Below are 14,576 nucleotides of genomic sequence, written 5' to 3'. Positions count from 1 at the left end.
TTTCTGTGAAAAATGTCACTGTGTTTTTCATAAGATCGCATTGGATCTGTAGATTGCTTTAGGTAGTATTGACATGTTAAGTCTTCTAGTCCATGAACATGAGTTGTATTTCCATTTATTAATATCTTCTTTAATTTCTTTTAGCCATGTTTTATAATTTTCATTTTACAAGTCTTGTCTCCTTGGTTAAGTGCTTAGTTTTTTCTCTTCTTGAAGCTATTGTAAATAGAATTATTTCCTTAATTTCTTCTTTTGTTTATTACCTCTAATCATTTTTTATGTTTATGTATGTGTATGTGTGTAATCTTTAGAGTTTCTTACTTGCAAGATCATATCATCTGTAAACAGAGTATTTCTTTCCAGTTTCAATGCTTTTATGTTTATTTTTCTTGTATAATTGCTCTGGCTAGAACTTCTAGTACTGTGTTGACTAGAAGTGGTGAAAGTGGTCATCCTTGTCTTATTCCTTTTTCTAGAAGAAGAGCTGTCCATCATTCATCATTGAGTTTGATGTTTACTGTGTGTTTTTCATATATGATCTTTGCTATGATGATGTAGGTAGTTTCTTTTCTTAGATTGTTGAATTTCATTTTTTAGTCATCAGGAAAGGGTACTGAATTTTGTGAAGTACTTTTTCTGTATTAATTGACATGACCATGTAGTTTTCCTCTTTCATTTTGTTAATGTGGTGTATTATTTTGATAGATTCTTGTATGTTGAACCATCCTTGCATCCCAGGAACCATGTTTGAATTTATACCAGCTTAATTTCATAAATGTGCTCCTTTATAGCTCTGTCCTCACATACTTTAAGTCATTGATGTCATAAAATTATATCTTTATGTGTTGTTTGTTCAAAAGCATAGTCTAATAATTTAAAGAATGTATCAGTTTCTTAAATCATGTATAAAACAAACAGGCATATTATAAACCAGAATTACAGTAATAGTAGATTTTATAATTATCTATGGATTTACTTTTACCAGTTATTTTTAGTTTTTCTTACAGGGCTGGTTTTACTTATAGTGGTAATGATTTTCCTCAGCTGTTGTTTACCTTAGTTATTGTTGTTGTTCAGTCACCAAGTCATGTCCAACTCTTTGTGACCCCATTGACTGTGGCATATCAGGCTATTATATTGATAGATTCTTGTATGTTGAACCATCCTTTCATCCCAGGAACCATGTGGTTAGGATATAGAACAATATGAACCATTTGGGGTATATTAATGAGAATTTTTCCTGTGTCCTCCACTATCTCCCAGAGTTTGTTCAAATTCCTGTCCCTTAAGTAGGTGATGCTGTCTAACCATCTCATTCTCTACTGCTTCATTTTCATTTTGCCTTCAGTCTTTCTCCTCATTTAGGATCTTTTCCGAAAGAGTTGACTCTTCACATCCGGTGGCCAAAGTACTGGAACTTCAGCATCAGTCCTTCCAATGAGTATGTGGGGTTGATTTCTTTTAGGATTGACTGATTTGACCTCCTTGCAGTCCAAGGGACTCTCCAAGAGTCTTCACCAGCACCACAGTTCAAAAGCATCAATTCTTTGGCACTCAGCCTTCTTTGACTTCCCTGGTGGCTCAGACGATAAAGTGTCTGTCTACAGTGCGGGAGACCCAGGTTCGATCCCTGGGTCGGGAAGATCCTCTGGAAAAGGAAATGGCAATCCACTCCAGTACTATTGCCTGGAAAATCCCATGGACAGAGGAGCCTAGTAGGCTACAGTCCATGGGGTTGCAAAGAGTCGGACACGACTGAGCGACTTCACTTTCACTTTCAGCCTTCTTTATGGTCCAGCTTTCACATCCATACACGACTGTTGGAAAAACTGTAACTTTGACTATGTGGACCTTTGTCGGCAAAGTGATGTCTCTGCTTTTTAATGTGCTATCTAGATTTGTTTATCTTAGAATGTCTTGATTTTGTTCTCATTTTTGAAGGATAGTATAGTCAGATATAGAATTCCTTGTTGATAGATTTTTTCCTTTGAATATACCAATTCAGTGTTTTTTGGCCAGCATGGTTTTTGATAAGAAATCTTCTCATAATCTTATTGAGGATCTTTTATGTGTGATGAGTCACTTTTTTCTTTGTGCTTTCAAGAAAGAGTTCTCTCTTTGCCTTTGTCTTTGGACAATTTAATTATAACTTTTCTTGATATAGGTCTCATTCAGTTTACTCTACGCGTAGTTCCTTGGGTTTCTTTGATGTTTATATTCATGTCTTTCATCAAATTTGGACTTCTTTGGTGATTATTTATTTAAATAATATCTTTGCCCTTTTCTGTCTCTTCTCCTGAGATACCAGCAATGTGTATATTAGTCCCTTTCTTGGTGTCCCATAGGTCCCTTAGGTTCTGTTTACGTTTCTTAAGTTTTTCTTCTTTCTGTTCCTCAGATTTGGTCCTTTGTATGGTCATATTTTCAGGTTCACTCACTGTTTCTTCTGCCTGCTCAAATCAGCTTTTGAATCTCTAATAAAATTTTCATTTCAGTTATTGTACATTTTTAGCTCCAGAATTTCCCTTTGGTTCATTTGTCTTTTATTGATATTTTCATCTTGTCACAAATCATTTTCTTGATTTTGTTAAAGATTTTCTTCTGTCTGTCTGTCTCTTTCCTTTTTCACCATGCTGTGCAGCATGTGGGAATCTTAGTTTCCTTACCAGGGGTTGAACCTGTGTTCCCTGCATTGGAAGTGCAACTCTTAACTGTTGAACTGCCAGGCAGGTCCCTGAGGATCTTGAAGATGGTCGTTTTAATGTCTTTACTTATTGAGTTTGCCATCTGCTATTTTTTTTTTTCAAGGACGGGTTCTGTTGATTAGTTTTTGTTTTTTCTTTTGAATTGGCCATTCTTTCCTGTTTCTTTGAATGTCATGTGATTTTTTTATTTTTGTTTTTGAAAACTTGACATTTGGATATTATAAAATGTGAAGTTTGAAAATCAGGTTCTTCTCCTTCCCCAGCATTTGCTGGATTTTTTCCCTTTGTTTGCTTAGTTTTTAAAATTGTTGCAATATGTCCCCATTCCAGGTATCAGTCTAATATGTAAATAAAAGGTCTTTTCAGGTCTTTTCTGAGCCTATGTCTTTCCATGATCATGTTTGTGACTTTCTAAATTTCCTTGTACATGTTATTACTTTTTAATATCTTAGTCCTTAAATATTTATTTCCCATAAGGAGGAAATAGGAAAAATGAAGCGAAGAAATAGAACAAAATAGGTGCTAGCTCTTTTAATCTCCTGCATGTTGTTTTAGCTGAATGGAGAGACTGTTGCAACATGGTGATGGTTGTTACAGCAATGGCTGCCTGTCTCTATGTCTCCTTATCCATAATCAGAGACAGCAGTCAGTGATCAGAATACAGATTCCCAATATTTGAAAGACAAGGCCCTTATTGCTCATCTTGGTGATTGTAAGCCTGTGCAAACTGTTCTAAGAACTTGGACTTGGCTGCTTGTCTCAGAGCTGGGTATAGGTAACTGCTACCATCCAAATTGCCTTAATTGACCAAAGTTACTGTTGAACCTTTTGACTAGAAGTTACAAACCTTCAGTAGACTCCAGAACTCCAAATTTCATCGGATTCTGCCAGCGCTGTTGTCTAGGTGAGAACAGGGTTGGTGTCTCCTCAGTTCAGTTCAGTCGCTCAGTCGTGTCCGACTCTTTGCGACCCCATGAATCACAGCACGCCAGGCCTCCCTGTCCATCACCAACTCCCGGAGATCACTCAGACTCACATCCATCGAGTCAGTGATGCCATCCAGCCATCTCATCCTCTGTTGTCACCTTCTCCTCCTGCCCCCAATCCCTCCCAGCATCAGAGTCTTTTCCAATGAGTCAACTCTTCGCATGAGGTGGCCAAAAGTACTGGAGTTTCAGCTTTAACATCATTCCTTCCAAAGAAATCCCAGGACTGATCTCCTTCAGAATGGACTGATTGGATCTCCTTGCAGTCCAAGGAACTCTCAAGGGTCTTCTCCAACACCACAGTTCAAAAGCATCAATTCTTCAGCGCTCAGCTTTCTTCACAGTCCCTTTCACATCCATATATGACTACTGGAAAAACCATAGCCTTGACTAGACGGACCTTTGTTGGCAAAGTAATATCTCTGCTTTTCAATATGCTGTCTAGGTTGGTCATAGCTTTTCTTCCAAGGAGTAAGCGTCTTTTAATTTCATGGCTGCAGTCACCATCTGCAGTCAATTTGGAGCCCCCTAAAATAAAGTCTGACACTGTTTCCACTGTTTCCCCATCTATTTCCCATGAAGTGATGGGACCAGATGCCATGATCTTCGTTTTCTGAATGTTGAGCTTTAAGCCAACTTTTTCACTCTCCTCTTTCACTTTTATCAAGAGGCTTTTTAGTTCCTCTTCACTTTCTGCCATAAGGGTGGTGTCATCTGCATATGTGAGGTTATTGATATTTCTCAAGGCAATCTTGATTTCAGCTTGTGCTTCTTCCAGTCCAGCGTTTCTCATGATGTACTCTGCATAGAAGTTACCTACTCTGCAATTTTCCTGAGGTCACTTAGTGTATATTTCATATCTTATTGTACAAGGGCCCTTGATTTATTCTTGCTGATTATTTTAGTACTTTTATAAATGTAAACATTTCTAAGGGAGTGGGGAAGGATTGGAAGTTTGAGATTAGCAGATGCAAACTATTGCATATAGGATGGATAAAGAACAGTATCCTGCTGTATAGCCAGGAAACTATATTCAGTATACTGTGATAAACCATAATGGAAAAGAGTATGAAAAAGAATATATACACAACATGTATAACTGAATCACTTTGCTTTACACTAGAAATTAACACATTGTAAATCAACTATACTTCAATAAAATTTAGAATTCTATGTTGTTAAATACTTCTGAAAATGTAGTAATTGATATATATATTGTACTATAAAGGAAGACTGTAGGTTAATAATTTGATAGTTTTTTATTTAAAAATTTTTTATTTTCAGAATTTTTACCCAGTTAAATAATACCATAATGAGTTGTTTTGTTAGTAATTATCATGGGTGAGAAGATTGTTGGTAAAGATTTAATTAATTTTATGGCTACTCTAATTAGTAACAAATTGCTTTCTCAGTTGTTTTTCATTTTGTCTTTTTTAACTGAATTAATTTAATTGATATGTTACTTACAGAATATTGTATTGATTTTAGATGTACAACATAATGATCTCATATACGTATATATTGCAAAATGATTAACACCATAAGTATAGTTAACACCCATCACCACGTAGTTACATTTTTTTTCTTGTGATTAGAACTTGTAAGATCTACTATCTTAGCAACTTTCAAATATACAGTACACTCTTGTTATTAGTTATTACCTATAGTCATCATGCTGTACCTTGCATCCCCAAGACTTTTTTTTTAAATAACTGGAAACTTGTACCTTATTACCACCTGCAGTCATTTCATGCTCCCGGCTCTAGTAACCACCAACCTGTTGTCTGTGTCTATGCATGTGTTGGTTTGTTTTTAAATTTAGATTCCCCATGTAAGTGAAGTCATATGCTATTTGTCTTTGTTTCATTTCACATAGCATAATGCCCTCAAGGCTCATTAATGTTGTCACAGATAGCAGGATTTCTTTCTTTTTCTTTTATGACTGAAAAATACCCCATTGTGTGTTTGTGTCACATTTTCTTTATCCATTCATCTATTGATGTGCACTTATGTTGTTTCCATGTCTTCATTATTGCAAATAATGCTTCAGTGAACGTGGGGGTACATGTATCTTTTTGAGGTAGTGATTTTGTTTCCTAAGCATAAACACCCAGAAGTAGAATTGCTAGACTGTATGTTATATTTTTGATTTTTTGAGGTATATTCATACTGTTTTCCATAGTGACTGCACTAATTTACATTTCCACAGCACTCCATATCTTTTCCAACACTTGTTTCTCTCTTTTGATAATAGCCATTCTCAGATTTGTGAAGTTATACTTCATTGTGGTTTTTACATACCTTTCCTTGATGATCAGTGCATGTGGAGCTCCTTTTCATGTACCTGTTGGTTGCTTGTAGTCTTTGGAGAAACTTCTGTTCAGTTTCTCTGCCCATTTTTTAATGAAATTGTTCTGTTTTTTTGGTTGAGTTGTATGGATTCTTTATATATCATGTGTTTTGAATATTAACTTCCTTATGAGATAGATGACTTAAAACTATTTCTCCTGCTCCATAAGTTGCCTTTTAATTTTGTTGATAGTTTTCTTTACTGTACAGCTTTGTGGTTCCACTTATTTTCTTTTGTTGTTTTTGTTTTGGTGTTTAATCCAAAAAATCACTGCCAAAACCAGCTTACGCTCATGTTTTTTCCTAGAAATTTTATGTTTTCAGGTCATATATGTAAATCTTTAGTCTATTTTATGTTGATTTTTGTATATGGTATAAGATATTGGTCCAGTTTCATTCTTTTGTATGTGGCTGTCAGGTTTTTCCCGCATCAGTTATTAAAGAGACTATCCTTTTCCCATGGTGTATTCTTGGCTCCTTTGTCATACATGAGTTGACCACACATGCCTGGATTTATTTCTGGCTCTCTATTCTGTTTCAGTCATTTATGTGTCTATTTTTCCATATTGTTTTGATTACTATGGCTTTGTAATTTAGCTTGAAATCATGAAGGGATTGAAATCAGTCCCTCTGGTTTTGTTTTTCCTTCTCAACATTGCTTTGGCTATTTGGGGTCTTTAGTGGTTGCATGCAAACTTTAAGATTGTTCTCTTTCTGTGAATAAGGCCATTGATATGTCCATAAAGATTGCTTTGAATCTGCAGGTTGCTTTACATAGGGTGAACATTTTAGCAATGTAACTTTTCCCCATCTATGAGTACAGAATATCATTCCATTTATTTGTGTTTTCTTCAGTTTCTTTCATCAGTGTCTTACAGTTTTCAGTGTACAGCTCTTTTTCCTTCTAGATTATATCTAAGTATAATTTTATTTTTTTTGCTGTAGTTTTAAATGGGATTTTCCCCTCAATTTCTCTTTCAGATAGTTCATTATTTGTGTGTACAAATGCAACTGATTGTAGTATGGTGATTTTGTATCCTGAAACTTTAGTGAATTCATTTATTAGTTCTTAGAGTTGTTTTTTTTTTTTTTTTTTTTTGGTTGGATTTTTTAAGGTTTTCTTTCTATAAAATCATATCATCTGCAAATGATGACAATTTTATGTCTTCCTTTCTGATATCGATTCATTTTATTTATTTATTTTTCATATTTAATTTTTTATAGCCAGTATTACCAGTACTGTGTTGAATAAGAATGATCAGAATGGGTACCCTTCTTCATTTTAGAGGAGAAGCTTTTAATCTTTCAGTGTTTCATATGATGTTAGGTGTCATTTGTGATACTGGCCTTTATTGTGTTGAAGTACGTTCCTTCTATACCCAGGTTTTTTTAATTTATTTTTTAATTGAAGGATAATTGCTTTACAGAATTGTGTTGGTTTTTGCCAAACATTGACACGAACCAGCCATATATACCCAGGTTTTTGAGTTTTATAGTGAAAGGATGTTGAATTTTGTTAAATGCTTTTTCTGTACCTTTTGAGGGATCAAATGATTTTTATCTTTCATTTTACCTATGTGCTTTATCACATTGATTCGTGTATGCTGTACCATTCTTGCATCTCTGAATAAGTCCCATTTGATCATGGTGTATGATTCTTTTAATGTGTTGTGGAGTTTGGTTTCCTAATAATTTGATGAGAGTTTTTGCATCCCTATGCATCAGGGGTATTTGATTTATATTTTTCTTTTACCGTCCTGTCCTTATCTAGCTTTGGTATTAGTGATGGCCTTCTAAACTGAGTTTAGAAGTGTTCTTTCCTCGCAAACTTTTTGAAAGAGTTTGTAAAAGATTGGCATTAATTCTTATTTGATAGACTTGCCAGTGAAACCATTTGGTCCTGAACTTTTCTGTATTGGAAGGTTTTTGATTACTAATTCAGTCTCCATATTTGTTATTGATCTGTTCAGATTTTCTTTTTCTTCATAATATATTTTGGTAGGTTGTATGGTTCTAATTATTTGTCCCTTTCTTCTAGGTTATTTGATTTGTTGATGTATAACTTTTTATAATCATCACTTACAATACTTTGTATTTCTGTACTACCAGTTGTAATGATTTTATTTATTGGGTGGGCCAGAAAATTCATGTTTTTCCATAAGATGGTACTGAAAAAAACCTGAAAAAATTTTTTGGCCAGCCCAGTACAAGTCTTTTTGCCCTTAGTCCAGCCAGTAGGTTTTTTTATCTTCCCCATAACACTGGCTCTTCAGTTCAGTCGCTCAGTTGTGTTCGACTCTTTGCGACCCATGGACTGCAGCACACCAGACTTCCCTGTTCATCACCAACTCCAAGAACTTACTCAAACTCATGTCCATTGAGTCAATGATGCCATACAGCCATCTCATCCTCTGTTGTCCCCTTTTCCTTCCACCTTCAGTCTTTCCCAGCATCAGGGTCTTCAAATCAGTCAGTTCTTCACATCAGATGGCTAAAGTATTGGAGTTCATCTTCAGCATCAATTCTTCCAATGAATATTCAATACTGATTTCCTTTACGATGGACTGGCTCTTAGGTTATCCATATTGTTGGCATACAATTATTCATAGTAGTGTTTAGATGATCTATTTTTCTTTGAGTCTTTTTTTTTTTCTTGGTTTGTCTAGCTAAAGGTTTGTCAGTTTTGTTTGTTTTAAAAAATAAGCTCTTAGTTTGGATCTTTTCTATTGTTTTTCTTATCTCGTTTTTATTTACTTTTTCTCTGGTCTTTATTGTTTCTTTCCTTCTGCTAACTTTGGGCTTAATTTATATTTTTTTCTGGTTCCAAGAGGTGTAAAGTGAGGTTTTTCAGCGGAGTTCTTTCTTGTTTTTTAATGTAACTTTTATTGCTATTAACTGCCCTCGTAGAACATTTCATGGATTTTGAAATTTTTGCTTATGTATATATTTGTTTCAAGATACTTCTTGATATTCCTTTTGGTTTCTTCTTTAGCCAGTTGATTTTCAGGAGCACATTGTTTAATCTTCCTATTTTTTTTGAATTTTTCAGACTTCTTCCTGTTATTGATTTCTTGTTTTATGCTCTTGTGATTGGGACAGATTTTTTTGTGTGTGTCTTAAGTTTGCTAAGATTTGCTTTGTGACCTATCTTAAAACATCCTGGAGAATGTTCTGTGTTGTTTTATAAAAACATATTAGGTCTATTTGATCAAGTTTATGGTTCACTCCAATGTTCCTTCTTGATTTTTTTTTTTTTTTTTGGTCTGGATGATCTAATGATAACTGAAAGTGGGGTAGGTATTAATGTCCCATACTATTATTGTATTATGTTTTCATAGTAGTGATATTATGTTAATCATCCAAAATTTGGTTTTAATACATTTGAAATATTTAACCAGTAGCTTATATTTTAAACTATTTTCTCTGTAGGTAAAATTTGTTACCACACCCTAAGTCTTATTTTGTATATAACTTCTGATACGTGAACTATGCATCAAACATATTAATGATTACTTTTGACTTATTTTTTGATTACACATAAGTGTGATTATCATCTACTTGTGTTCAGGGAATGTTTACTTTTTAGATCCCTTTGATATATTTAGCACTTGTATTTTTCTTTGTTCACTTTGCCTGTGCACAATTTTGGAAGAATAAAACATTTCTTGTTTTTTTCTTTCAAAGAAACATGGAGAATTTAAAGATAGAATAGGAAGGAGAACTTATTTTTCAAATCATAGTTTAATATTCTTTCTACTGTTCAGACCACATACTCTGCTATATAAGACTTTATTTGTGATCTGTTATTTTTATCTTGAATATATGCCAACTGGCTTCTAAATTTATTTTTGCTTAGAAGAATTGAGTGTAATAATATTTTGTTTTGCAGCAGTTCACAATCAAGTAAGACAGACAATTATGCAAAGCAGACTTCTTACACTAAAGAAAAACGAAGAGATGATGATGGCATTTCTTTTATGTCTGATACTCAGCCTAAAGGTTTGTGAACCTCAGAAAACTGTTGCCATTTGAATTTTTGTCTATTGTAGTTTTAGTACTATTTGAGTTATAACTATATTTATCCATGAAAGTAAAGAGAGATTTTTTAGCAACACAAAGAAAATTGCTAAATTTACTATTTGTATCCTACAGTGTACATCTCTTGATTTATTTACTAAATCTGGAAGTTAAATTTGAATATTATTTCTTGTCATTTTTTTGTTTGGCTGGCATATAGCAATAAAGTTATAATGTTAATTTGTCTATTTCTAAATATTACTTTCATGAAAGTGAAAATGTTTATCACTGAGTCATGTCTGACTCTTTGAGACCTCATGGACTATAGCCAGCCAGGCTCCTCAGTCCATGGAATTCTCAAGGCGAGAATACTGGAGTGGGTTGCCATGCCCTTCTCCAAGGGATCTTCCTGACCCAGGGATCGAACCTGGGTCTCCTGCATTAGTAGACAGATTCTTTACCATCTGAGCCATGGATCTGTCTAGTCATTGATATTATTGCTAATTCTATTATTATTATTGGCTTTCCACTGCCTGTCTTCCTAGTATGAAATATATTCTTGGTTTTTTTTTAATTTATTTTTAATGTGAGGACATTTGCTTTACATTGTGTTGGTTTCTGCCATACATGAACATGAATCAGCCACAGGTACATTCTTTATTCATTAGAATTTTTCTCAACTCTAGTAGGAGGATTCCAATACAAGTCACTTTTAGCAAATTTAAAGGTAAATACATCCCAGACTTCTAAATATTCATTGTAGGTTTTCTTGCCTGTAGGATTAATGAATTGACTTCTTTTTGTCTCTTTTTAAAAAGACTTTTAAATAATTTAATATACAAATTTTCACCAAAACCAATTTATATACTAGTCAGGTGTGAAACTAACACTTTCCAGGGTCTCTTCGATTATTGATAGCTTCAAGCTAGTTGAAATATTTTGTTTTCTGAATGATTTTATAAATTATTCACAAGAAAAGGTGGTCCTTTAATGATATTGTGTAAAAATTTTTTCTATTTCATTTGGAACACAGTTGTTTTCACATTTTAAATACTCTTTTTCATAGAAGAGAACACTTGCAAGGAAACTAGTATCTTTGACGTATACAGGAAACCAGCTGTAACTCTTACGAGGGCAGTCTCTAGAGAAAGTATTATGACTGTAGATGTAATCTTTCAATTGATTACTAAATACGATCTGCATGTAATGGAGGACTTTTTTTTTTTTTTAAACAAATTGTCCTTTTCCTAGAAATAATTGTCCTTGCTTACAGTATAAAAATAAAGGTGGATTTGTATTTGTGCAAGTGGGCTCAATTCAGATACCATCAAAACACTGTTAAACCTTCATTGCTTTTCTTGGTAGAATAGGAATAGTTAAATAAAAAGCTTTCTAATTTATGTCCTTCAGTATTCCTTCAAAGTAACAAATTCTAGACTTACAGCAGGGAAAAATGAATGATAAAAAAAGCACTATATAGTTTCTTAGTATCCCTGAAGGTTCTCCTCTTAGGTAAAGTGTTTTAAAGAAAGTTAGCTATTGAAACATTATTAAAACTCACAGTATTTTCATCCTATAGATAATTGTGTCTAATACCAATTGTTTAACAAAAGCCTATAAATTAATGGGTGTTCTGAATTAAATCCCAGGTATACCACTGAAAAAAGTTTTTTCTTCCAGTTTTTTATAATTGACAGCACTGTATAAGTTTAAGGTGAATAGTATAATGATTTCATTTATATATATCATGAAATGATTATCACAATGAGTTTAGTCAACATCCATTTATTCATATAGATGCATGGTTTTGTTTCTGGGCTTTTTATTCCATTCCATTTACCTATCTAGAAAAAAATTTTCCTTATGATGAGAACTCAGGATTTACTCTTAACAACTTTCATATATAACATAGAGCAGTGTTAATTTCATTTGTCATGTTATATATTATGTCTCTTAAAACTTATTTATTTTATAATAGTAATTTTGTACATGTTGACTGCCTTCATTCGATTCGTCCTCCCCCTGTCTCTGATAACCACAAATCTTGTCTCATTTTCTGATTTTGTTTTTGAATTATAATCAAATTATACAACACTGTATTAGTTCCTGTTACACAGCATAGTGATTCAGTATTTCTGTACATTTCAAATAATCACCATGATAAGTCTAGTTATGATCTGTCATATACAAACATTGTGGTTTAGTCACTAAGTTGTGTCTGACTCTTGCGACCCCATGGTCTGCAGCCTGCCATGTTCCTCTACCCATGGGATTCTCCAGGCAAGAATACTGGAATGGGTTGCCATTTCTTTCTCCAGTGGCTCTTCCTGACCCAGGAATCAAACCCAGGTCTCCTGCATCGCAGGCAGTTTCTTTACCAACTGAGCTATTCCTCACACTCAGTATACCTTTATTTTGTAGTGCCTTAAGTTTGCCTTGTAAAACTTGCTTTTATGAATATAATACATTGGAAATATTTAACATTCTTTTGCTTATAGGAATTTGTTAGCTGTTTAATTTTATATGGTAACGATATTTGCAAGTTAAATATATATATATATATTTCAGGTAGAGTCCTGTTTTTTTAAAATAATGTCTGACGCTGTCTAATACATTTATTCCAGTTTCCCATGAGATTGTCTTGACTGATTTGCAGTTAGTGAACTTCTTGGAGGAAAACTGCTATATTGGGGTTTTCCAAGCCTTAGTTCTTTCATCAGTTTTTAAAAAATTTTATATTTTATATTGGAGTATAGTTGATTAACCGTATTGTGTTAGTTTCAGGTGTACAACAAAGCAATTCAGTTACAAATATACATGTATCTAAATATACATGTGTCTTTTTCAAGTTATTTTCCCAATTAGGTTGTTACAGAATATTGAGCATAGTTCCCTGTGCTATATAGCAGTCCTTGGTTATCCACTTTAAATACAGAAATGTGTACATGTCAGCTCCAATTTCTATTACTCTTTCCTCCTACCCTTCCCCCCTGGTAACCATAGTTCTCTAAGTCTATGAGTCTGTTTCTGTTTTGTAAATAAGTTCATTTGTATCATTTTTATAAGACTCTGCATATAAGAAATATCATATATTTATCTCTGTCTGTCTGACTTACTTCACTCAGTATGGTAATCACCAGGTCCATCTATGTTCCTGCGAATGGCATTATGTTATTCTTTTTAATGGCTGAGTAATATTCCATTGTATATATGTACCATATCTTTATCCATTCTTATGTTGATGGCTATTAGATTGCTTCCATATCGTGGTTATTGTTAACAGTGCTGCAATGAATATTAAGGTGTATGTATCCTTTCAGATTATGTTTTTTTGGATATATGGCCAGGAGTAGGATTGAAGGATCATATGGTAGCTCTATTTTTGCAAACCTCCATACTCTTATCTGTAGTGACGGCACCAATTTACATTCCCACCAAACATGTAGGAGGGTCCCCTTTTCTTCACACCCTCTCTAGCATTTATTGTTTGTATATTTTTTGATGATAGCCATTTTGACTGGGTGAGGTGATAGATATCATTATACTTTTGATTTGCATTTCTCTCAAATCGTAAAAGATGATGGTGTTAAAGTGCTGCACTCAACATGTCAGCAAATTTGGAAAACTCAGCAGTGGCCACAGGACTGGAAAAGGTCGGTTTTCATTCCAGTCCAAGCAAGGCAATGCCAAAGAATGCTGAAACTACTGCACAATTGCACTCATCTCACACGCTAGTAAAGTAATGCTCAAAATTCTCCAAGCCAGGCTTTAGCAATTTTGAACCATCAACTACCAGATGTTCAACCTGAATTTACAAAAAGTGAGAGGAACCAGAGATCAAATTGCCAACATCCATTGGATCAGCAAAGAGCAAGAGAGTTCCAGAAAAATATCTGCTTCTGCTTTAAAGCCTTTGACTGTGTGGATCACAACAAACTGTGGAAAATTCTTTTTTTTTTTTTTTTGAGCTAAAGAAATCACTGTTTTATTTCTCAGAACTATTGGTTTAAGCAACACCTTTTTTTAAAATTTACAATATTGTATTGGTTTTGCCATATATCAACATGAAAATTCTTAAAGGGAATACCAGACCACCTGACCTGCATCCTGAGAAATCTGTATGCAGGTCAAGAAGCAACAGTTAGAACTGGACATGGAACAACAGACTGGTTCCAAATCAGGAAAGGAGTACGTCAAGGCTATATATTGTGACCCTGCTTATTCAGCTTGTGTGCAGAGTATATCATGTGAAATGCCTGGCTGGATGAAGCACAAGCTGGAATCAAGATTGCTGGGAGAAATATCGATGACCTCAGATATGCAGATGACACCACCCTTGTGGCAGAAAGCAAAGAACTAAAGAGCTTCTTGATGAAAGTGAAAGAGGAGAGTGAAAAAGTTGGCTTAAAGCTCAATATTCAGAAAAATAAGATCATGGCATCTGGTCCCATCACTTCATGGGAAATAGATAGGGAAACAGTGGAAACTGTAGCTGACGTTATTTTTCTGGGCTCCAAAA

General features: G+C 34.1%; 1 protein-coding gene across 9 annotated transcripts in view; it reads left to right on the top strand.

Annotated features, from left to right (window-relative positions):
* SENP7 (SUMO specific peptidase 7) overlaps positions 1-14,576 on the top strand; it is a 171,947-nt gene that overhangs the window by 97,662 nt on the left and 59,709 nt on the right. For 6 of the 9 annotated variants that reach the window (XM_061426761.1, XM_061426772.1, XM_061426786.1 and 3 more), the window contains one exon: positions 9,930-10,039. In XM_061426761.1, coding sequence (XP_061282745.1) covers positions 9,930-10,039 — 110 coding nt within the window. The remainder of the gene's footprint in view (positions 1-9,929; positions 10,040-14,576) is intronic. The other 3 variants (XM_061426830.1, XM_061426811.1, XM_061426778.1) reach the window with 1 other exon arrangement.

Source organism: Bos javanicus, chromosome 1 (genome assembly GCF_032452875.1).
Source record: "Bos javanicus breed banteng chromosome 1, ARS-OSU_banteng_1.0, whole genome shotgun sequence".
NCBI classification, from domain to species: domain Eukaryota; kingdom Metazoa; phylum Chordata; class Mammalia; order Artiodactyla; family Bovidae; genus Bos; species Bos javanicus.
The sequence above is the reverse complement of the archived record's forward strand: the minus strand, read 5'-3'. Positions and strand labels throughout refer to the sequence as shown.